This window comes from Carcharhinus amblyrhynchos, chromosome 12, assembly GCF_965287045.1.
Source record: "Carcharhinus amblyrhynchos chromosome 12, sCarAmb.v2.hapA, whole genome shotgun sequence".
Lineage (NCBI taxonomy): Eukaryota > Metazoa > Chordata > Chondrichthyes > Carcharhiniformes > Carcharhinidae > Carcharhinus > Carcharhinus amblyrhynchos.
Window position 1 is genome coordinate 66,902,167 of NC_137335.1, and position 25,123 is coordinate 66,927,289.

Genomic DNA, 25,123 nt, shown 5'->3' on the forward strand with positions numbered 1-25,123 from the left:
GCCCAGCAATTTCCACCCTTGCCTCTTCCAGTATTCTGGGGTAGATCCCATCAGGCCCTGGGGATTTATCTAATGCTTAGGCCCCTCATCCATCAAGTCCCTCTCTTTGGTGAATACTGAGGCAAAGTATTCATTTAGCATCTCGCCCATTTCCTCTGTTCCATGCATAATTATACTTTGTATAACATCTGGTTCAAAATGAGCTTCTGTTCGCTTTGGGTCAAAGATATTTTAGGGACAAGAAAACATCACTCTCCTTATCCTGTTTCAAAATCAGACATTATTGCTTTACATTTGTATCCAAATCTGTGCTGGTCAGCCTTATTTCAATGTTTCAGTTGAATGAGCTTCTTTAGTATAACCTTGTGACCTCCTGACATTTCCATTTTCTCGTTGGTAATGACAACGCTTTTATTCAAATAAATGAAGCTAATGGATGTTCTGTTGAACTCAAACATTTTTTTCCCTCTTCTGTATTCTGTTTGGTTTGCAGTGTTCAAAGTTTACAGTTTATCAGTGTCACAAGTAGGCTTACATTAATACTGCAATGAAGTTCCTGTGAGAATCTCCTAGTTGCCATACTCTAGCACCTGTTCGGTTACATTGAGGCAGACACGGAGTGGGGGGACAACATGCAGACTCCGCACAGACAGGAATTAAACGTAGCTCCTTGGCACTGTGAGGCAGCAGTGCTAATTACTGTGTCACCACGCCACCCCTATGGTTTGGTTAATGCGAGTGTTAAAATACCGGGGGCAAATAGTGTCATGCGAAGTATTATGTAGTCAAACTGTAGCGAAAAAATGAAATCAATCTGTACCAATCGAACTAGAATAATAGGCATCAATTGTTGAATGGCTCACCTCATTAAAAGCCATTGGTTTCCATTTATAGGGACATTCTGGACCAATCCTCAATTTAGGATCCACTTGGATGAAGCAGATGATGATCCTACAGATGACGATGATAAATGTAGTTTTCTGGCTGGTGTGATTCAAAAGAATCGTAGAAAGCGCAGAAAAATGGGCGAGGACATGCATACCATAGGCTTCGCTATCTATGAGGTAAGTTTACGGAGTCTCCTTATTTGTAAAATAAATAAATAGGTTAAGAAAAGGCAAAATAAATATTGCTGCCATGCTGATTTCCATATGGTCTTTCACAAACTCAAGGCAAAAAGAAATTGACCACTCCAAGCTAATGGTGTAGACTATATAAACTGTGTCCTACTACACCTTAGTGAAATACTGCCACCATGTGTAGTGAAGAGTTCTTCTCAAGAGTTAGTTTTGTGTTAATATTGAAATGCATTGATATTGAGTGTTAATATTAAACCAGATCTGATGCTTCACTGAACTGCAGATGATTATGATGATTATTTTACCAGCCATTTGGGGAGCCTAGTGATACTATTGCTCGACTATTAATCCAGAAACTCAGCTAATTTCTGGGGACTCGGGTTCAAATCCCCCCGTGGAATTTGAATTCAGTTTAAAAAAAAATCTGGAATTAAGAATCAACTGATGAAACTGTTGTCGATTGTTGGAAAGACCCATCTGGTTCGCTAATGCTCTTTAGGGAAGAAAATCTGCCTTCTTTACTCAGTCTGATCTACACGTGACTCCAGAGCACAGCAATGTGGTTGACTTTCAGCTGCCCCTGAGCAACTAGAGATGAGCAGTAAATGCTGGCCAGCCAGTGACACCCATGTCCCATGAATGAATAAAAATAAAATTGCCAATAGCTGTTAAAGTGAGCACTTTTTCTTTCTATATTTCTACTGACCTTGATGGCTCCTATTCTAATACATTAGTTTAGTTGATGTAGCATGGGTAGTTTGGTGAATGAGAATCCAGGACATTGCACAGTGTAGCAAAATAATATTTGGAACCTTTCTTAAACTGGAACACAGAATTGATCAGGAGCTTTGATACTCAAGCCTGTTGGTGTTGGGGTTAACTCTATAACCTCCTGACTCGGGTGACAGTGCCACCAATATACCAAGGCAAGGAGTTATTTACGGGAGAGAGAAAACTACCAATTTAGTAGTCCCGGCACTGGTTAATAAACATTCTTGAGTTTATAATTCCACAGTGGAAAGTTGTCACATTAAATTTAATATATCCAGCAATTAGTGCTCTAACATCACTAAATGACTGTGAAAGCTTGCAAGTTGTTGAACCTGTTGTTGTAAAAACCACCTCCTTTTAGGGAAGAGACTCTGTCACCCTAGCTGGTGTAGCCACCCTGTAATTCTAGTCCCATTTTATCTTGACTTTTAATGTCCTCCAGGTAACCAGAGATAAAAAGGGAGAGAGGAACTTGCAGGAATTACAATACTAGGGGAGCAGTACTGAACAAACTGATGGAGCTGCTGACTGACAAGTCTCCAGGTTCTGATGAACTTCATCCTAGGGTCTTAAATAAGGTGGTAGATGTGCTAGTGTTAACTTTCCAAAATTTGCTAGATTCTGGAAAGCTGACATCAGACTGGAAAGTCGTAAATATAACCCCTCTGTTCAAGAATGGGGTAGGCAGAAAACAGGAAACTATCAGGCCAGTTAGCTTGGCTTCTGTTATGGGAAAGGTATTAGAATAATTATCAAGGAAGTTACAGCAGATTACTTAGAAAACCTCAGAGTCATTGGGAAGAATCAGTATCATTTTGTCAAAGGGAAATCATAGTGTAGCAAATTTATTGGAGCTCTTTGTAAGAGGAGCATGTGCTATGGAGAATGCACTGTCTTTGGATTTCTGTAAGGCATTTGATAAAAACCCATGATGTAGGGGGTAACATAGTAACTTGGATAACAAATTTGTTGACTGGCAGAAAACAGAGATGATGTGGAGATGCCAACATTGGACTGGGGTGAGCACAGTAAGAAGTCTCAGAACACCAGGTTGAAGTCCAACAGGTTTATTTGGAATCACGAGCTTTCGGAGCGCTTCTCCTTCATCAGGTGAGTGTGTCATCTGATGAAGGAGCAGCGCTTCGAAAGCTCATGATTCCAGATAAACTTGTTGGACTTCATTTTCTGTAAGAAGTCTCACAACATCAGGTTAGAATATGCATAAATAGGTTGTTTTCTGATCGACAGGATATGATGAGTGGGGTCTCGCACGGGTCTGTACTGGGGTCTCAACTTTATACAATTTCTAGCAATGACTTGGATGAGGGGAGTGAAGGCTTGGTAGCTGATGTTTGTAGATGACACAATGATAGGAAAGTCTGTCGCAAAGAAGACATGAGGGGGTTGCAGACAGATACAGATAGATTAAGTGAGTAGACAATAATCTAACAGAGTACAATTTGGGGAAATGTGAAGTTGTTCAGTTGGACAGGAAGATAAAAAAAAAAGCCATCTATTACTTAAACAGAGAATAGCTGCAGAATTCCGAGGTGCAGGAGGTTACATGGGTATAGAGGGATGTGGGCCAAATGCTGGCAATTGGGATTAGTTTAGGGGTTTAAAAATAAAAACAGCATGGACAGGTTGGGCCAAAGGGCCTGTTTCCATGCTGTAAACTTCTATGATTCTACGAGGTGATGAAATGATTGGAATTGTGGCCTTGATGGGAAATGCCGTACATAGTTAGAAGTTGGGATAAGTGGCTCTTTCTACACATTTCCTCGTAACTCCTGGGGCAGGTGGTGACAAATATTCCATTTATTTGTAATTTAAATCTCATATTTAATATTAAAGCTTTAGAAATATAAAATATCATTTTAGGACACAGGCATTCTTAATTGTCATTAGTATTATTACTGAACTATGAGCAAAGGCTTAAGTGTCTTCACAGTACTTGAAAACATTCTGTTTAGCCGCCTTGTAAAACCCCTGAGTCTTAATTTTTTGTCTGTTTTTATTCCACAGGTCCCTGACGAGGTGCGTATGATCAAGATCCAGACTGCAACATTAATTAGATGTTTATGTGCAGTTGATATTTTGTCGGTTCCAATAACAGGCCGAGTAAAATTCAATTAATCTTCACCCCAGTTTTGAGAGGACCACTAAAGAAATGGCAGGAATGATTTCTCTTGAAATATTTTTGCCTTATTATACAGAGTGGCTGGAAAATTCTAGCCATTCATACCTTGCCGCCATTTCCAGCGAGCCAGATCTCCATACACAGCAGCCGGAACTGAGAATCCTAGCTGTGGGCAAGGTCGGAGAATCCCAGCACCGTATCTAGCCAATGGGAAGAAGTGCTCCAAGTAATATTCCAGTGTCACCTGCCAGATAGGGCGAGAGTTGATTTGTTGCTGGAAAGTCTCCTTTCTTGGCACTGATGTTGTGGCTGTAAGTAAAGGATTTTTGTGTCAGCAATTCTGATGGTGACCTCACATCTTGCCATGCTGTTGAAAAGCAGACTAAGTGGCAATGCCAGCATAGGCATCCCTTCTCAAGACATGGTTGTCCCTCGTTTTTGGCTCTGGAGTTAGGGTTAAGGGTAAAGGGTGTGCCTCAGGGATCTGTTTTGGGGCCACTGTTGTTTGTAATTTTTATTAATGATCTGGATGAGGGTATAGTTGGGTGGATTAGTAAATTTGCTGATGACACCAAAGTTGGAGGTGTGGTAGATTGTGAGGAAGGGTGTCATAGTCTGCAGGGAGACTTAGATAGGTTGCAGAGCTGGGCCGAGAGGTGGCGGATGGAATTTAATGCGGAGAAGTGTGAGGTAATTCACTTTGGTAGGAGCAACAGATGTGTCGAGTATAGGGCTAACGGGAGGACTTTGAATAGTGTGGATGAACAGAGGGATCTAGGTGTGTGTGTACATAGATCCCTGAAAGTTGGGAATCAAGTAGATAAGGTTGTCAAGAAGGCGTACGGTGTCTTGGCGTTTATTGGTAGGGGGATTGAATTTAGGAGTCGCAGTGTAATGTTGCAACTGTACACTACTCTAGTGCGGCCGCACTTGGAGTACTGTGTGCAGTTCTGGTCCCCGCATTACAAGAAGGATGTGGAGGCGTTGGAGAGGGTGCAGAGGAGGTTTACTAGGATGTTGCCTGGTATGGTGGGGAGGTCCTATGAGGAGAGACTGAGGGATCTAGGGTTGTTTTCGTTGGGAAGAAGGCGGCTAAGAGGGGATCTTATTGAAACATATAAGATGATTAGGGGTTTAGATAGGGTGGATAGTGATAGCCTTTTTCCTCGGATGGAGAAAGCTAGCACGAGGGGGCATGACTTTAAATTAAGGGGGGGTAGCTACAGGACGGATGTCAGGGGTAGGTTCTTTACCCAGCGGGTGGTGAGGGATTGGAATGCCCTGCCTGCTGCAGTTGTAGATGCGTCTAGTTTGGGGGCGTTTAAGAGATCTCTGGATAGGTTTATGGACGAAAAGGGATTGGTATAGGCTAGTGGGTCATTGTTTTTGTAACTGGTCGGCGCAACATCGTGGGCCGAAGGGCCTGTTCTGCGCTGTAATGTTCTATGTTCTATGTTCTATGTTCTATTAGTGTGACTTTGGGAAACAGCATAGAATGGGGATCATCAAATTAATAGGCTAAAGTCAATGGAACTGATTAATGGGCGGGGCATATAATAGACCATCAATTTGATGCTCTTCACCCAAAGAGAATTCCTTCAACGCTATGAACGGGGTTACATTAATAAAAGTCACATGTAGGAAGAATTTCTGCCCATGACCTTTGCTTTGAAACTTTTGTTTAGTGTTGTGGAGGGTATTTTCCTTATCACAAAACTCCTTCAAATATGTTCCTGTCAGCAGATTGGTGCCTGGTTTTCAGTCCCAAGGCTGGTGAGGGGAGTGAGGAAATTTCCTGCTTGCTGCACCTATCTCGGGTTAAAGTGCTGGATCTTTAGTTCTGGGGGAGCAGGTGCTTGTTGGAGTCGGGCCTGCTGATCCAGGAGCAGCCACAGGCTGCTGACCACTGAGGCTTGGAAAAAGGCCTGCCCCGATGCACTGGGATTTCATCACAGTTGAAATAAAGGCCCTTGAACCCACTAACCCTCACTCCTCACATCCCTTAGCCCCCTCATCCACTCCCTATGCCCCATACATGCCATCCCCTGCCACTCTGTCTACCAGAATGACCTCTCATGCCCTATTCTTCTCCCTGCTCACATCCTAAGGGCTCCTTATGGCTCCTCTGCCAATTCAGTGCAAACTTGTGACAGCACATGACCCCTCTCCCCCTCTCATCCACATGGCTTTTGCATCAACCTAGTGCCAACCTGTGATCCTCACTCTCAACTCTTTGACCTTACGCCTTCCACAGATATACCTACCATAAGCAGACCTCAGGAGCCATGCTGAGACAAACTAAAATATAAAACTCTAGGTTTTTATTATAGACTGCACTATAAAAGCACACTCATTGATTTTTTTAAATAAATCCAAATACAGTTAAACCCTTTCCTTTACTTAATCCCTTCTAAAAATAAATATTTGTATTCATAGCTTGACATCAAAGACAGCTATTCCTTAAAGTAATCTCTTGGGGCTGTCAATGAAATTGTGAATTTGCAGTGCACATTATGATGATGATTGTTGTGGAAACAGCTAAGCATTAGTAACAGAATAATGATAGCCCTTAAGTTATGCCAACAACATCTATTGAAATTGCAGGCACTGATTTTTCTTTCCAGCTTCGGGTGCAGTTTTTTTTTTACACTTAAAGAGCAGGGAGTTTAAATAACTTGACCACTCGACACTTTCACAGATCTTATCCACTCTTTTACAAACATTCGTATCTATTGTTAAAAATCCTAAGTCTCAAGTCTTGCGAAAGTAGGGATTGTTTGAAGTGGGCACTGGGCTGAAGTGACCCTGCCAGAATGATTTTGTTTTATGCGTGAGTCATCTTCCACCACCTTACCCTAACTTCTGAAACAGGGGTGGGAATTCTGGATTCTGGGTCCTGGCACCATTTAGATAAGGCACAGACGCCACAACTCCATGCAAAATCTAGGGTCATCGAATGGAGAGTTCGTTTCATTTTTCTACTTAAAGTTGTGTTCTGAACACTGCAAACAATAAATTCTTACCACATCAGACAGTTCAAACTTTGGAGAGTTTCTCGTTGGATTCTGGGCAGTGCATAAGAACATAAGAAATAGGAGCAGGAGTAGGCCATCTAGCCCTTCGAGCCTGCCCCGCCATTCAATAAGATCATGGCTGATCTGTCGTGTCTCAGTTCCACCTTCCCGCCCTCTCCCCATAACCCTTAATCCCCTTGCCTATCAAAAACCTATCAACCCGCGTCTTAAATATATTTAGCGAGGCAGCCTCCACCACTTCAACGGGCAGAGAATTCCAGAGATTCACCACCCTTTGAGTGAAGAAGTTCCTCCTCAACTCCATTCTAAACTGCCCCCCCTTATCTTGAGGCTGTGCCCTCTAGTCCTACTGTCCTTTCTGAGCGGGAAGAGCCTCTCCACCTCTATCCTATCCATCCCATTCATCATCTTATATGTCTCAATGAAATCTCCCCTCATTCTTCTAAACTCTAACAAGTACAAGCCTAGTTTATTCAGCCTCTCCTCATAGTTCAACCCCCTCAACTCCGGTATCAGCCTAGTAAACCTCCTCTGCACTCCCTCCAAGGCCAAAATATCCTTGCGTAAGTGCGGCGACCAAAACTGCACACAGTACTCCAGCTGCGGCCTCACCAGTGCCCTGTACAGTTGCAGCAAGACCTCCCTACTTTTATATTCAATCCCCCTCGCTATGAAGGCCAGCATCCCATTCGCCTTCCTGACCACCTGCTGCACCTGCAGGCTGGGTTTTTGCGACTCATGCACAAGGACCCCGAGGTCCCTCTGCACCGTTGCATGCTGCAGTTTTTCGCCATGTAAGTAATAGTCCTTCCTACCATTATTCCTACCAAAGTGGACAACTTCACACTTGCCAACATTAAATTCCATTTGCCAGTTCCTGGCCCATTCACCCAGCCTATGTAGATCCTTCTGCAGACTTTCCACACCCTCCGCACAGTTTGCCGTTCCACCAATCTTGGTGTCATCAGCAAATTTCGACACCCTACACTCGGTTCCCTCCTCCAGATCATCTATATAAATGGTAAATAGCTGAGGCCCCAGCACTGACCTTGTTGATTTGACCAGAAGATAGATTTAATAACTATTAAAATCGAAGGATTCCATTTTTTAATTTGCTGTTGTATTGTCTAACTAGACAAAATCTACGTGCTGCTTAGGAGAATTTTAATAGTGACATAGATCAGGAGTTGATCAATCCTATGCTGTTTTGTTGCTCTACTGAGAGTCATGATATTGTTGTGAAGGGAATTGGAGTGTTACACGTTTGGGTAACTTGCAGGCTATTCGCTACGGAAATAAATTATGTTTTGTCTATTGTACAAATCTTAGATTTGAAGTATTCTGTGTAATCTATGGGTTGCTATAATGGGTGGCACGGTGGTTAGCACGGCTGCCACACAGTGCCAGGGGCCTGCGTTCAATTCCGGCCTCGGGTCACTGTCTATATGGAGTTTGCATATTCTCCCCGTGTCTGCATGCGTTTTCCCCGGATGCTCCGGTCTCCTCCGGAGATGTGAGGGTTAGATTGATTGGCTATGCTAAATTGTCACTTTGGCCAGAATTTTACCGCCACGCCTGCCCCAGAATTGGGTCAGGCGTGGCTCTTAGAACAGCATTCTCTGTTGGCCTTGGGTGGGATTTTACGAGCCTCGAGTGGGCGAGGTGGTAAAATTCCAGCATTAATGCCAGGGGGATTAGCAGGACAAATACATGGGGGTACGGGGATAGGGCCTGGGTGGGTGAAGGTTTGATGGGCCAAATGGCCTCCTTCTGCACTGTAGGGATTCTATGATTCTAAACTTCACAAATATTGCAAAATCACAAAAGTTTTTTTCTGTTTCTCTATAAATTAGTATAAAGACCAGTCTAATATTCAGCTGAAGAGAGATTTTTTCATGACGCATGCATCCAGCGCAAGATCAGAAACCTTCATCAATCTGCGCGAGGTCATGAGTCGGTTTGCTCTCGAGCCTGGGTCGTATTTCATCATACCATCCACTTTCGAGCCAAATAAAGATGCAGACTTTGCAATTCGTGTCTTTTCTGAGAAACAGAGTGAAGTTGCGTAAGTATAAACAACACAGGTTGTCAGCAAACGTTGTGAAAGGAAGTGACAGCTGGATTTTCTTTTTAAGAAAGGGAAGAGGGTAGGATTAGTAAGTTTGTGGATGACGCAAAGATTGGCCAGGTCACTAGACAGGATGGCACAGGGTCCCAGGTTCAATTCCCAGCTTGGGTCACTGTCTGTGCAGAGTCTGCACATTCCTCCTCATTTCTCCTCCCCCTCATTTCTCCTCCTCCTCTCCCTCCTTACCCCCCAGTTTTGTCCCACAGTTCGAAAGACGTGCTGGTTAGGTGCAGTGACCATGCTGAATTCTCCCTCAGTGTACCCAAATAGGCACTGGAGTGTGGCAACGAGGGGATTTTCGCGGTAACTTCATTGCAGTGTTAATGTAAGCCTACTTGTGACATTAATAAATAAATTTTAAAACAGCAAGGTTGAGTGTCTTGGGTTGCAGAAAGATATAGACAGGATGGTCAAATGGGCAGATAAGTGGCAGATGGAAGTTAACTCTGAACAATATGAGATGATGCACTTTGGAAGGAGTAATTTGACAAGGAAGTATTCAATGAACGGCATGACACTCGAAGTTCTGAGGAATAAAGGGACCTTGGCATCCATAGATCCCTGAAGCAGGAGGAAGAGCAGGTTAATGGGGTGATGAAAAAAACATTGATACTTGCCTTTATCAATTGAGGCATACATTACAAAAGCAAGGAGGCCATGTTGGAGTTGTATAGAACTTTGGTGAGGCCACAGCTAGAGTACTACGGGCAGTTCTGGTCATTAAGTTATCGGAAGGATGTGATTCCATTGCAGTGGGTGCAGAGGAGTTTGACCAGGAGGGCTGCCTGGGATGGAAGATTTAAGTTGCGAAGAGAGATTGGATAGACCTAACCTAGTTTAGGGACACAGAGACTAAGCTTGGCAAGGCTTGCCAATCCCTCCTGATTGCTTTCTTGAGGCCTGTACAAGAAAGTGTGCAAACTGATGCTGGCTGAATGTGGGATTAGATTTGTCTGTGATGCTTTCCATTGTAAAATAACCTGAAGATAGTTGCTGGCAAGGCAGCCATTTGAGCAAGGCAGCTAGTTGAGCAAAGTACTGGGGGTATGCTAGTGCCCATGGAATAGCCCAGCCTGTGTCAGTACACTTGAAGGAAATGGGGGAAAAAGTTGGAGGAGATCAATAAATGTCAAAAGAATTGTTGTATGAAGATTTATTACCAGTGCGCTTCTAGACAGTTAATTGAAATGTGCTCAGGATAGATAGAATGTATCTGAAAGTTTCACTGTGGGTATTAACGTGTATTGTTTTCCAACTGTAGAGTCATCGATACTGAAGTTGATGCAAAGCTGGAAGATGAGAAGGTAAATTTGACTAGTTGTTGTTGTCTGTTCTAGCTGCTCATTGATTTAGTTGGTCCTTGACATCAGTAAGTTCATCATTAAAGGTCACCATTACCACATCCCAACTTTTATTGGCCTCCTCTCCCTCTTGCTTGCCACTAATTAAAAGCAGAGGCCTAGAAAAGCCTGCCAAGTGTCTGTAAATGCCCAGCTGCTGCTGCTTCTGCTGTGTAACTGCTTGAATTTGGTGACTCAGCACTCCCCTCTGAGTACTGGGAATCCCCTCCCCAGAGGAGGTGATGGCCTAGTGGTATTATTGCTAGACTATTCATCCAGAAACACTCATTGTTAATTTGGCATAAAAACAGCATAAAATAACACCAGCATGATCTGAATACCCTTCTTCTGAGGCAAAGATATGTCTAGTATACCAACATCACCCTGTCTGAAACCTAGGGACCAGAGGAGGGTCTCAGTTAATTCTTTTCACCCGTTTATTCATTCCTGCGATATGGGCGTCTCTGATTAGGCCAGCAATTTATTGCCCATTCCAGATTCCCCATGAGAAAGTGGTGGCGAGTTTGATCAGCTGCAGTTCCTCTGTTGCAGGAACACCCACAGTGCTGTTAGGAATTGAGTTCCAGGAATTTGATTCAGCTGCGTCTCTCACAGGGTCAGTCCACCAACTATGCTGAGTCACTTTTCAAGGATGACTGATCTTGGCAGGTGGAATGAAGATCCTTGACCTGATCATCACCAAGATCCGTGCAGAGTTCCAATTAGTATTTAAAGCAGCACAGAACAATGTAAAAGTGCCTTATCGATAAACCTTCTGTTGAAGACCAAAATACCAAACAGTGGCACAATTAAGAATTTGTTCTGTTTCACAAAATGAAGAGCTACTGGTCTGTGCCCATCATTCCTTACACGCTTAGGGGATAATATATAACACTCCGTCACAGAAGGTGGGGGGGGTGTCACTGAATATTTTTAAGGTGGAGGTAGATGGATTTTTTTATTAAGCAAGAAAATCAAAGGATATCAGAGGTACATGTTGTAGAATCCATGTGGCTTGTCGAATCTGTATCACCACTTGATAAGGTCATGGCTGATTTGCTTGTGTTGTAAGTTCCACGCTCCTATTACCTCTGATAACCTTTGATTCTGGCCTAGCCAGAGATCCAGTGAATGAATAAATGGTAGTGGGGGGGGGTAGAAAGGAGGAGAGGAGAAAGAGAAGAGAGTGAAAGAATAAAAGGAATAAAGAAATCTGATCCCAAGATTTCAGACAGGATGATGCTGGTATACTAGACATATCATTGCCTCCAAAGAAGAATATCCAGATCATGCTGTTGTTGTTTTATGCTGTTAATATTCTGTATGTTAACAGTATGAGAGTTGCTACATTTTAAATGACTTGGGTTCTTGGATATACAATGCAACATAGTGCTGCTGTTAATGTCTCTTTTTCTGGCTATGGTTATACGTACACTCATTCCAATTTTTTTCTTAAAAATTTCCTGAAGGTGGATGAAGAAGACATTAGTGACAGTTTTGAGAATCTGTTTGAATATTTAGCAGGACAGGTGAGAAATTTGCTTTCACTGCTCAATTGCTTCACGTGTCTTTTGCAACATTAATCTTGTGCATGCCGTCAGAAGAATATTCTTCCTTTTTCATTTGACCAGCGCTAAAGTAAATAGAGATATATATTGAGAGAATAATTTCAGCAAAGCAGATAGGACCTTGGACATCATAAATGGGAGATATTGATCGGGACTCTACCATCTTGTCCGGCACGGAATCGGAGCAAGTGTGGGTCCGACAGTGGAAATCTCCGTTGAACTCAGGCGGGAATTTCCGGTCTCGCCCGAGCGAGGCTGTAAAATCCTGCCCAATGAGTATAAATGCAGGGAAGTTATACTGCAGCATCCTCCTATTCTCGTGCTGATTTATGTTCTTCAGCCCCCTTTGCATGAGAAGGGAGACCCTTCTCACACTGGTTTAAGCTCTGAATCACGACGCTCTATTCCCTTCTTGCACTGATTGATTTATGTTCTGAAGCAGAGATGGTTGAAGGATGATTTGATAAAGGCGTGCAAAATTATGACCAGTTTGGATAAGAATCAGAATCCTACAGTACAGAAGGAGGACATTCGGCCCATCGAGTCTGCACCGACTATAATCACCCAGGCCCTATTCCCATAATGCATTTACCCTAGCTCGCCCCCCTGACACCTAAGGGGCAATTTAGCATGACCAATCCACCTAACCCACACATCTTTGGACTATGGGAGGAAACCAGAGCAATCGGAGGAAACCCACACAGACACAAGGAGAACATACAAACTCCACACAGACAGTGGCCCAAGCCGGGAATTGAACCCAGGATCCTGGTGCTGTGAGTCAGCAGTGCTAACCACTGTGCCACCTCGTCAACCTCGTCAACCATTAGTTGATGAGACAAGGACTAAAAAAGCACAGGTTTAGCGTTTAGGGCAAGAGAAGCAAGCGGGGGATGTGAGGAAGAACTTTGTTAACGCAGTGAGGGGTAATAACACGTGTGGTGGAAGCAGAGACGCGAATGATTTCAAAAGGAAACTGGATGGGGCTCGGAGGGAAATAAATCTGTAGAGCTACAGAGATAGAACAGAGGAATCAGACTGACTGGATTGCTTTATAGAAAACCAGCATGGAATCAATTAACTGAATGCTGTCTCCTGTGCATCATGACTCAGTGTGAATAGGATAACAGAACCAGCACAAAACGTTTGGTCCCTCCCGACTTCTTTGAATCATCCTGTTTTCAGAATATTGTCCTCTTAAGCTAATCAGATGAGTTTATCATAAACAGTACTGACAAAGTATTGATAACCTCTATACAAAAGTGGTTACTTATATTCAAGTTGGGGAAACATAAAACCAATCCAACTCGAAGTAAAAGAGGTGTAAAACAAGGAGACCTTTTATCTCCTATGCTTTTCAATATAGTTATGGATGCATTAATTAGTACATTAGATGCTGGGGGGATTGGTTATCCCATCATTAAAGGAATTAATCAAATAACAATCACTTCACTGACAGTAATGTATTTTGGACCATCATAGATGTGGTTGAGTGAATTTCACACATTTTATCAGTCCTTTATTTGAGAAGGCATCCTTGCCTGAAGTTCCACTTGTAAAATGTGTCACCAAAAAGCTATTTAACTTCTGTGCTGATTCCAGGCAGCCAAGGACATCATGGTACTTGGGTAAGGTGACATACATTCCCACGTGACCTCATGAAGTTTATGTTAAGATTAAATAAACATAATAAAAATAAATTAATTTCAAAGGCAGCGTGCCATGATTTTAGGGGAAAATAGCAGACTAAATGGCAGATCATCAGTCAGAAATCATTTAAGCATGAAGCAAACTACAGTTAAATGCATTGCATCTGGATATAGTTGAGATAGATCAGAAGTAGGAGCTTCCTGGCCTAATAGAGAGGTTAGAACAAAATTGAGGTTTTAAACAGTGATTACAAAATGTTTAGGAAAACATTTCAATGTAAATGGTACAAAGGGCTAGAGGGTAGTCAAAGGAGAAAAATTGTCACATAGAGACAATGGAGGACACCCTCCATTTTACAGTAAGAGGTTGGCAAAAATGCCCGAGTAACTCACACCAGCCTGAGGGGATTGTCAGAGAGTCTTGATGATCACCGAACATCCGTAAGAAAACTATCTAACCCATTAACAGTTTTAGTATCAAAAAGCCACTGGTTTCAGATGTTGCCCATTTCCTCCCCTACCCAACAACAAAAAACATAGTAACTATGCAAAGAATTAGACCATGTTGTTAAAGCTTTTTTGTCTTGCAATCATCAGGACAGATTCCAAACAACAATTCATACTTCATGAGAAGAGGGTGCTGAGGGTGTTGGCAAAAGGACTCTGATTCTTAGAGATATTGCCATGGAGAATGCACCAGAGAATAGTTAACTGCCAAGCTTTTGTTGAAATTCAAACCAGGCAGATAATCCCTGATTGGTCAACACATTAACTCTGTTCAACAAAAAAGAAAAAGAATTAGCCAGGAAGTATAGTTAATACCTTTGATATGATAAATTTTCCACAGGGTAACTGTCAGAAGATGACATGGATTAAGGTTTATCATGAGGAACAAAGTTTATTTATTAGTGTCACAAGTAGACTTACATTAACACTGCAATGAAACTACTGTGAAAATTCCCAAATCGCCACATTCCAGCACCTGTTTGGGTACACTGAGGGAGAATTTAGCATGGCCAATGTACCAAACCAACATGTCTTTCAGACTGTGGGAGGAAACTGAAACACCCAGAGGAAACCCATGCAGACACGGGAGAACGTGCAGAGTCTGCACAGAAAGTGACCCAAGCCAGGAATCGAACCCGCGTCTCTGGCGCTGGGAGCTAGTAGTGCTAATCACTGTGCTGCCCTACCCTTTCCCATAGAGTTCCAGAAAGATCAATATGTTGTATTACAAAATGTATGTATTGGAATGAAAAATAGGAAGAGGCTAGTTTTTCAAAGTGAAGTTCCAGAATCCCAGCACACTTGGCCAAGAGCATCAGGGGAGCACTGAAACAGGAGGCTAATTGGGCAGAAACTGTAATATTAATTAAAACAAGTTGGGTAATGAGCAAAAAAAACAAAGAAACTCACCCCAAATATTTTCCTTCCACTTTGAGGGAGTAGCTATCCTGGCACGTCCTGAATTTTGTTGAATTTGAGCTGGTTTCTGGGGAAGAATATTGCAACAAGTTGAACTTTGTTTTTTCTTTGCTCTTTCAAATCCAGGATGCAGAGATTTCTGCCTTTGAGCTGCAAAGAATAATGAACAAAGTTGTATCTAACCGTAAGTAAGATTTAACTGAGTTCTATAATTGTCATGTAGATAAATAAAGGAATCAGATCCTCTATAAATGGAATTCTCATGGTGGTGCAGGGCAGTAGAGTGCCAACCTTGATTCTCTGTGAACCATGCAGCATAAGAATTTAACATTCAACCTCTGAGTTAGTTGACCACAGCTGAGATGGCAAAGGGATGTAACACACGCCTTTAGGCTGGGCATTGGGTTAAACAGCCAAGGTCCCCATCTGATCATCACTCACAGAAGACACACTGCAGAGCTGCACCGACTGGGTAAAGTTGGTGATTTGAACTTTTCAGCCAAATAGGAAGACCAGTTGCATTTCCTGCAAACACAGGACACCAAGCTCCCAGAACACAACAGGTGATTAAAACAATTCCATAATGAATTTGATAAACATGCCAGATATTCCCTGGATTTCAATTCCCTCTACCAAAAACTGCCATGGAAGAAATCAGAGTCAGGCAGCAATTAAGGCCTCCAGATTTGACAGATTGCATAAAATATTACCCTAAATCTTGACTGGAAACTTCTTCATTACATTGAATGATGCGGGCTGGGGTATCTTTATCACCACCCCATCCACCTCCCTGCCGGGCATGGTTCACACCAGCAGTTTTTACAACTACTCCTCACTAATGGGGCGTCCTGACTCTTCTGGAGGGACAGAGGCCATTCAGACCCACCCCCCAGAGGTCAGAGGTAAGGAGATGCTGCCCCTTAGGGCAGATCAGCGCATGTACAGTGGCCCGCTTAGCACGGTGCCAGCCTCTGAGATGGGAATAGGCCCTATCCCTTCTTACCAGAGTGAATCACGCTGAGGAACTCTGCATTGCATAGTGTCGAGAGATTCCCTCTGGTAAGTACACCCAAAAAACGGGTGGGAAATATTTCCATTTTTTCACCCATTGGGCACCTAACTTTTTTTTGGTAGAATAAGTTTTTAGTATGATCAGAAATAGTCAGCACGGCTTTGTCAAGGGCAGGTCGTGCCTTACGAGCCCAGTTGAGTTCTTTGAAAATGTGACTGAACACATTGATGAGGGAAGAGTGGTGGATGTGTTTTACATGGACTTCAGCAAGGTGTTTGATAAGGTCCCCCATGCAAGACTTCTTGAGAAGGTGAGGGGGCATGGGATCCAAAGGGCTTTGGCCTTGTGGATCCAGAACCGGCTTGCCTGCAGAAGGCAGAGAGTGGTTGTGGATGGGTCTTTTTCTGCATGGAGGTCGGTCACCAGTGGAGTGCCCCAGGGAGCTGTTCTAGGACCCTTGCTGTTTGTCATTTTCATAAATGATCTGGATGAGGAAGTGGAGGGATGGGTTAGTAAGTTTGCCGACGATATGAAGGTTGGTTGTAGTCTGGAGGGATGTCAGAAGTTGCAGCGTGACATAGATAGGATGCAAGACTGGACGGAGAAGTGGCAGATGGACTTCAACGCGGATAAATGTGTAGTGGCCCATTTTGGCAGGACCAACGGGATGCAGGAGTACAATATCAAGGGTAGGAGTCTTAGCAGTGTTGAGGAGCAGAAGGATTTTGGGGTCCGGGTCCATAGGATTCTTAAATCGGCCTCGCAGTTGGAGGATGTGGTCAAGAAGGCGTATGGTGTACTGGCCTTCATTAATCAAGGGATTGCGTTTAGGAGTCGGGAGGTAATGCTGCAACTTTATAAGACCCTTGTCAGACCCCACTTGGAGTACTGTGCGCAGTTCTGGTCGCCTCACTACAGGAAGGATGCGGAAGTTATTGAGAGGGTGCAGAGGAGATTTACAAGGATGTTGCCTGGATTGGGAGGCATGCCTTATGAAGATAGGTTGAGGGAGCTCGGTCTCTTCTCCCTGGAGAGATGAAGTTTGAGAGGTGACCTGATAGAGGTTTATAAAATGTTGAGAGGAATAGACAGGGTGGATTCTCGGAGGCAATTTCCCAGGGCTGAAACGGTCGCTACGAGAGGACACAGGTTTAAGATGCTGGGAAGCAAGTACAGAGGAGATGTTAGGTGTAAGTTTTTCACTCAGAGGGTGGTGAGTGAGTGGAATTGGCTGCCGGCGGTGGTGGTAGAGGCGAACTTGCTGGGGTCTTTTAAAAGACTTCTGGATGAGTACATGGGATTTAATGGGATTGGGAGTTACAGATAGTTCTATGGCCTAGTAGGTAGGGATATGATCAGCGCAACTTGTGGGCCAAAGGGCCTGTTTGTGCTGCAGTGTTCTATGTTCTGTGAATCCTGGCCATAATCTCGGAGGTCTGCTGCGTGGAAAAATTGGTTTACCCACTAATGCAATTGCATAAATATTGACTTAAATTACGTTTTCTGTCCACTGTTTTCCTTTTAGGTGAAGATATCAAAACAGATGGTTTTAGTTTGGAAACTTGTCGAAATGTAATCAGCCTATTGGATGTATCCTTTTTAATAACTCCGTGTTTACTGTTTCTCTCTTCCTGCTTTCCCCAGATTAAATAAAACTCTCAAGTTTAAGTTTTTGCTCTTTTAAATGCAAACCTTTCAGTTATAAAAATGCTTTGAACGTCAACTTGCCCATCAGATGATCCAACTTTTAATGGCCTCCTCTCCCTCTATTCTGCTATTCTCCGTCTCGAATCAACTGTTAGTGAAGAGAAGCCATTTAGCTTCATTTTGTTTTGTACCTCACTTCCTTGAGGAAATGCCTTCTCTCCACTGGCTGCCTCTGCTAAGTGATCAGTTAGAGGTAGTGAAATGATTTCAAGAGCAAACAGACCCTGTCATCATGTCATGTGCTAGCAAAGCAACATGTTTGAAGCCCTGTGTCTCCCTTGTTTTCAAATGGCCCAGATACAAGTTGGTCCCAGGCCAGGTGCAATCCAAGCAGATCACACCTACATAAAGATTTCTTCTCTGGAGCTTGTGGGTTTACTAATTTTGATGTCTCCATGTATAATGACATGCTTTCAAGTGATTTTCCTGAATGAGACTTGTAAAACAGAAGGATCAATCTGGGAAAATTGGACTAGTGGAATTCAAGATATTTTGGAACAAATTACAGAAGATTCTGGTAAGTGTACATATTTGCCGATTGAAATCAGCCTTCCAGCAGATTCCTTGTTCTCAGATCAAAAAGCTGCCTTTAAGGAGCATGTTTTGCACAGATGCCTCATTAGATTCATTTCAGTGAGACCTAATCAACACATCAGACTGACTGCACTAGAACGGTGGATGGCATAGCCACCTACTGCCTGTCCAATTAATGATCTGTCTGAAAATCAACTCCAAGATATGGTTAACTTAGTAAAGATTTTGTTAAAGGTGTGATATGCTCACCCCGTGCTGGTCACTCAATGACATTTAAAGAAACCTATCAAACTGAGAGCCAGCAATATTGATTGCAAAGAGGTATGTCAAGGTGATGATGTCCAAGAGAGAGAGCACATGTTTTTCCAGTTGATTGAAAGTAAATTTTTAACAATAGAAAATCTGGAAATTGAGAGCGAAAGCACTGTTTTAAGAAAGTTTTTGTGCTGCACATGAACGGTGGCCCACTTTCCCAAACTGGTGCACCTCTGCCTACAATTTGTCTGTTACTTTTTGATTCCCTTCTGAATTTGAAGGTAGGAAATCCAGAGATTTATTTTTTTCCCCCCCAGATTTTGAAACTTAAGTATTTTGCTTTCCCTCCATTCAGAAAATCTTCAAGAAGATGGATGCTGACAATTCTGGTACCATGAGCTCACATGAAATGCGGATGGCACTTGAAGAAGCAGGTAATATTTGAAGAATTATCTGGCTCAGCTGTTTTCTACACCTTACTACACTGAGCTACATATTGTAGAATAGGTCATTTGGCTCAGCATCTCACCCAGGCCCACCCTGGCCAATCCACCTAATGTGCACAACTTTGGACGAAACTGGAGCACCTGGAGGAAATCCACGCAGATACAGGGAGAATGTGCAAACACCACACAGACTGTGACCCGATCCAGAAATCGAACCCTGGTCCCGTGAGGCAGCAGTGCTAACCACTGTGCCACCATGCCGAGTTAGTTACTGATTGGTGTAATATGCTCAATATACGCTCTGCTGATTTAAGAACACAAGACTTTGCAGAAACCAAAAGTAAAGCCTGAAAAAGACCAGCTCTCTTAAGTTTATTTATTAGTCACAAGTAGGCTTGCATTAACACTGCAATAAAGTTATGTGTAAATCCCTTAGTTGCCACACTCAGTGCCTGTTTGGGTACACTGAGGGAGAATTTAGCATGATCAATGCACCTGACCAGCAGTCTTTTGGACTGTGGGAGGAAACTGGAGCACCCGAAGGAAACCCACACAGATGCAGGGAGAAGGTTTTCACACCCCAGCCCTTTAGAGCCAATCCTTATCCCGAAGTTACGGACCTGACTTGCCGACTTCCCTTACCTACATTGTTCCAACCTGTCAGAGGTCATTCACCTTGTCTCATCCACCATTTTCCCAGCTCGCTGATTGCCGGGTGTGGTAAGGTGGTAAAATTGCACCTTTCATTTTTTCTTGTGTTAATGAACTTATTCTTCAGCTTAGGAAAACCTTGTTGATTGGCTCCTTATTGTTCTTTGCGTAGATAGTAAAAAAAACCTTGAATCTGAGAAAGGCCTCCACAGGGAAAATAAAGTAGCAAACCTTTGTTGTGTCCAACCAAGGAGGCTAAATAGAATGAAACCAGTTCACTTCACACCAGGTTGGAACAGTCAATTCCAAACCTTGCCAAACTATGTCCGCACAACTCACAACTTGAGTGAATTCATAACTTTACAAAGGTGAGACGAATGTACCATTGCAGAATGAGTACTTTTATAAAATTAGCAATTGTATTTGTTTGTTTTTTCTCCCCAGGTTTCGCTCTTAACAACATGTTGTTTCAGATCCTTGTTGCCTATTATGCAGACACTAACCTTCTCATTGACTTTGATAACTTTGTTGGCGCTTTGGTCCGCCTGGAAACCATGTTCAGTAAGTTATTTTTCAAAATGTTACATTAAAGTCTCAAAGTCAACGTGCATGTTGGGAACAAACTTTGGGAGCCTTTGCTCCGCTGGTGAAAGTATAGCAGGTTAGAACTTGCATCCACATGGATAGACATTACTCGCCTCAGGCTTGTCAGATTCTGCCCAAGGCCAACGGTGAATGCCGTTCTGCGAGCCTCGCCTGCCCCGATTGTGGGGCAGGCTTGTCAGTAAAATTCCTACTATCACTGGCAAATCACAGGGATAGACCACTTGAATACTTTGGGCATGCAGTCTTGCCTGTCAGGGAGTATTAGAGGTGTTTGTCCCAACAGCAATAAGAAAATCAGAGTAGCACCATAACACAGAAGGCAGGATGGCGGGCCAGGATAGCTGAAGAGTAGTTAGGAATAAATGTTTGACATTCTAATGGTTATCGTTGGAGAGGCCAGCTGCGCCGACAGCATATTGGGTGGAATTCTAAAGGTAGCACAGAAACTTCCTCATGTACACCCTAAACCTTGTTCATCAAGATAAAGGGGGGGCGGTTCAGAACGGAGTTGAGGAGGAACTTCTTCACTCAAAGGGTGGTGAATCTCTGGAATTCTCTGCCCGTTGAAGTGGTGGAGGCTGCCTCGCTAAATATTTTTAAGAAGCGGGTTGATGGGTTTTTGATAAGAGAGGGGATTAAGGGTTATGGGGAGAGGGCGGGAAAGTGGAACTGAGCCACGACAGATCAGCCATGATCTTATTGAATGGCGGGGCAGGCTCGAAGGGCCAGATGGCCTACTCCTGCTCCTATTTCTTATGTTCTTATGTTCTTATCAGCAAGTTATCCTTGGTCTCCTCTTTCCTCTGGATGTACCACATCAAGAAAGTCTACAGCCCAGCAAAATCTAACCAGGGAGGTACCCCTGCATTCAGCCCTAATTCTGGCTTTATCAAAGATACTTAGTTCTCCCCAGTTACTTGGATTTTGGCTAACTTGGCTTTATCCAATAGAGATTGGTTGGACTTAATTTGGGGATTTGAGAATTCATAGGAAGCTAATAAAGTTGATTAAGCACAAAAAGTCATTGGAAAGGCAAAGTTGGCAGGATGTAGAAGTTTCAACAGATCACTTTAATATGTCTCAATCTCACTTACCATCATGTCACAATTCCTCATGTTTCTTAACTACAGAAAATGATTTTAAAAAGTACATTTTGAACCATTAATCAACTAAAATAATGTGTACAGTGAAGTGCAAGGCTGGGAGATATAGCTGCCAAGGGTCTGGTCCACCATGCAACACTACCTGCTCATCAGGCTTTCAATGCAGTCAGCGCAGCTGTATGCTTGTGCCTAGGATTGACCACTTGTCCCATCAGTACATCCATGAAAGAAACTCCTTTCTCCATTTGTTGGGTGATGTACGTCAGAGCAAATAACATGGCTGGAGCTTATAGTGTCCAAACAAATGATTTCACCTTATTGATAATGCAAGCTCATCTCATTTATATATTCTAGTGTTCTGAGCACACATCCTGTGATGTACCAGGATAGGGCCGCAGGAGCCTGTAAAGTGACCAGCAGCCAATTTCTCATTGGGAGATGTCATTTAAGTGTGCTCAAAATAATGGGGGTAGGGATATTAAAGCTTTTAGAATTTCAACCTCACCTTTCAGTACTCATTCCTCCCATGAACTTTATTTTGGAGTAACGGGGAGCACGGGAAGATGCATGCCCTGGTTACCTTCAGAATGTCTGCAAAATCTGGGCCATTACACCTACTAAGAGGGGCGTGTGGTCATGCAAGATGGCGCAGTATATCAGTTGTTAGCTGTTGAGATTATTACCCTCTGTTGTTTAGCTGGTACAAGTGTGCAACCCTCATCTAATGGGCTCAGTTTACACAGTTCAAGAAAGGGTCAATTGCCTGTGTATATATTGAAGAATCCATGCTGTTTTGCTGCTGTATTCAGTTACAACTTCGTAGAATTACCCTTTTCTCCACAAGGATACCGAAACACCCAGCTGTTTCAGAAAATGCAAGTCCCTTGGTGAAAGAAACAAACAGGAGATTGGGTTTTGAAACATGCTCATTTCATGTTCTTGCTTTTTCAGGAATATTCAAACAATTAGACCAGGATGATGGGGGATATGTAGAACTGGATATAGGTCAGGTATGTATTTGGCACTGCAAACTGGAAGAGAAGCTGTACAAATTCTAACTTGTCTTCTTTCAAATATATTATCTACACTGTTCCATGATTTCCGAAGAGGTGTAATGAGAGCAAATGAAGTGAATGTTTTAACCCTAATATTCCAGGGGAGGCTTGGATGGATGTCTTGATTAATAAGGGGATCAGAGGTAATGGGGAAAAGGCAGGAGAATGGGGATGAGAAAAATATCAACCATGATTGAATGGCAGAGCAGACTCCGTGGACAAAGTGGCCTAATTCTGCTCCTATTTCTTATGGTTCTACGTGTGATGGCCACTGTGAACAACATTAGCCTTTAATGTTTTGGCAGGCTATTTTAAATACTATAGGAAGGCAACCCCTCACAGCTTTCCACTGCTGTTCATTTAGGGTGGAGGGACCAGGCAGGTAGAAGTTCCAGAATCTAATTGAAAATGGTCCACATGACTCCTAGTGGCTTTTGCAAATCTATTTTGCACCTCCTGCCATCTACAAAATCTGCAATCTTGGGATGCCTTATTCCAGACTTGTACATCGGCTTTTATAGCACAGACATGCTGGTTGAGCATTCATTGCTGGATGATTGCAGTAAATATCCATTAAAAAGATTGGCTTTCAGCCATTCCATTCCCTTGTCAATTGATGTAAATCCAATTTCCCCACTCCTCAGCCAATTCCCATTATTACCGGAACCCTTAGATTTCCTAATGTGAATCCTCTCCCCAACCAACTCGTGTAGAAGAGGAAAACCTTAAACAAAAGGATGCAATGCAGATCAGATTACCTTTGAGATTTACACATCGATTTCTGCAGACAAGTAGTTCATCTTCCCGAAGGAAATGAGAAACGACCAGCTTTGAGTGATGTGGATAAGTCAATCTTTAGATGGACCCCAGTCACACAGTTTAGTATACTGGCACAGAAAAGCATTGAAGCAAGTTCCGTTGTCCCTGTCTGAACCAGTGTAGACTGATTGCTAGCGCCTTGGGTGTATTCAGCCAACCATTTCTACAGATCCTTACACAGCTACTTGACAATGAACATGGAAAACGGTTTATTTTTTAGGTATTTTTAACATAGCTGCGTAAACTACTGTATGGAACCTGTAAACATTATGTACCAGAAGGCTGATATAGTGAAATGCACAATTGTGGCTTGAAGCATGGCTTGATCTGCACTGCTAATCTTTCGGGGTGCTCTTGCGGCACAGCATTCAGGGCAACAGTCTTTGTAGAAACTCCATGCAGTACAATCTCCAAGCTGAGCTGATGGAGAAGTGTTTATCACTGGGATACAGCAACAAGCTTACACCATGAAATTCCTTTTCGTTCAGCTTTGCTCATCTCTCCTTGTGCTTTTGCTTCCAATTGACACACTCCATTAACCTACATGTCTCAAGTTTTTCCTCTCTCACCATCAGTATGCTTTTTAGCTTGTTGTGCCAATGCGATAACCAAACAGTGGAATGAAAATTTATGCCTAATGTTAAATTTGCAGGCTTTGAGAGGTTAAAATTTTCCTCTAAAGTGGTTACTTTATCATTATGCATTGTCAACATTCCAATTTAGAGAGCTCAAATCAAAGTTTGAGCATTTGGAGTTCTTTTGGCTCAAACATGATATGGTCACCCTAGTTTGTGTACATAGTCTAAAATTCATTTGATTCTTCTTTTAACAGTGGTTGGCATTGGTATTAAACTGACGTGATGCTCAACTGCACGAAGCCAGACTTTTGTCAAGCAGAAAACATTTCCCAGACATCTTTCAAGGAAAAAAAAAGAACTAGTTTGTTAGGATCACAAATGCATACGAGGGGGGAAAATAGGTTGGGTTTCTTTTAATATCACTTCTGTTTTTAATCAATATTTTGGGTAGTTAAATAATTACCAATTGTGTTGCCAAAAGATATTTTAATCCATATGTAGGATATGCTTTGTTGCTGAGGCCCCTCATTTTCTGATTGTTAATCTGTTCAGTTTTGTCTTTTAAACCTAAAGCTTTGAAACTCCCAATAGTTCTTTCAAAAGTGGATCTGCGGATGCAAAAGTGGATCTGTAGGCACATGATGATGCTCAAATGACAGGGAACCAAGATTGTGATTTGAACATATTCTAATGAAATGCACATATTTTAAAATGCAAACATAATATTCAAATTAAACTGAGCTTCACAGTTTAGAGATTTGCTTGATTTCTGTTCTGTAGCTAAAATTAATGGATGTAAATGTGGTTATGCCAGTTTTTCCTGATTGGCTGCTCAAAGAATGGCACCTAAAACTGATTTAATTTCCTAATTTTTTTGTTATATAATTGACAAAAATGCTGGATGATTTTGGTTGCTTACTATATACACAAAAGATGACCTTTTATTTGGATAAAAATGTATCTGCAAATTAAATATAAAATGTGGGTAATGTTGACTTGTGTGCTTATGATTTATTTCTTTTTGGTCTTTATGTGGAAGTTCACATTGTCAATATGCTCTCCATTCCAATAGACATGATACAGATTGCAATGATTCAGCTAATGTAATTCAATCCCCATGCAATTTACAGCAACAAAAACTTTTAATGTACAGAAGTGGACAAAAGGAAATATTAATCCATTCAACAAAAACAGATGTGGTGTCCCGTCACCTTTACAACAA

General features: G+C 42.5%; 1 protein-coding gene across 1 annotated transcript in view; it reads left to right on the forward strand.

Annotated features, from left to right (window-relative positions):
* Nucleotides 1-24,896, forward strand: part of LOC145351061 (calpain-2 catalytic subunit-like) — a 70,399-nt gene extending 45,503 nt beyond the window's left edge. The window contains exons 10-21 of the mRNA XM_080200660.1: nt 895-1,064; nt 3,876-3,887; nt 8,879-9,090; nt 10,415-10,457; nt 11,963-12,022; nt 15,262-15,319; nt 17,673-17,737; nt 18,303-18,371; nt 18,999-19,077; nt 20,185-20,301; nt 22,401-22,459; nt 24,156-24,896. Coding sequence (XP_080056786.1) covers nt 895-1,064; nt 3,876-3,887; nt 8,879-9,090; nt 10,415-10,457; nt 11,963-12,022; nt 15,262-15,319; nt 17,673-17,737; nt 18,303-18,371; nt 18,999-19,077; nt 20,185-20,301; nt 22,401-22,459; nt 24,156-24,179 — 968 coding nt within the window. The 3' untranslated portion in view covers nt 24,180-24,896. The remainder of the gene's footprint in view (nt 1-894; nt 1,065-3,875; nt 3,888-8,878; nt 9,091-10,414; nt 10,458-11,962; nt 12,023-15,261; nt 15,320-17,672; nt 17,738-18,302; nt 18,372-18,998; nt 19,078-20,184; nt 20,302-22,400; nt 22,460-24,155) is intronic.
* Nucleotides 24,897-25,123: the final 227 nt, after the last annotated feature.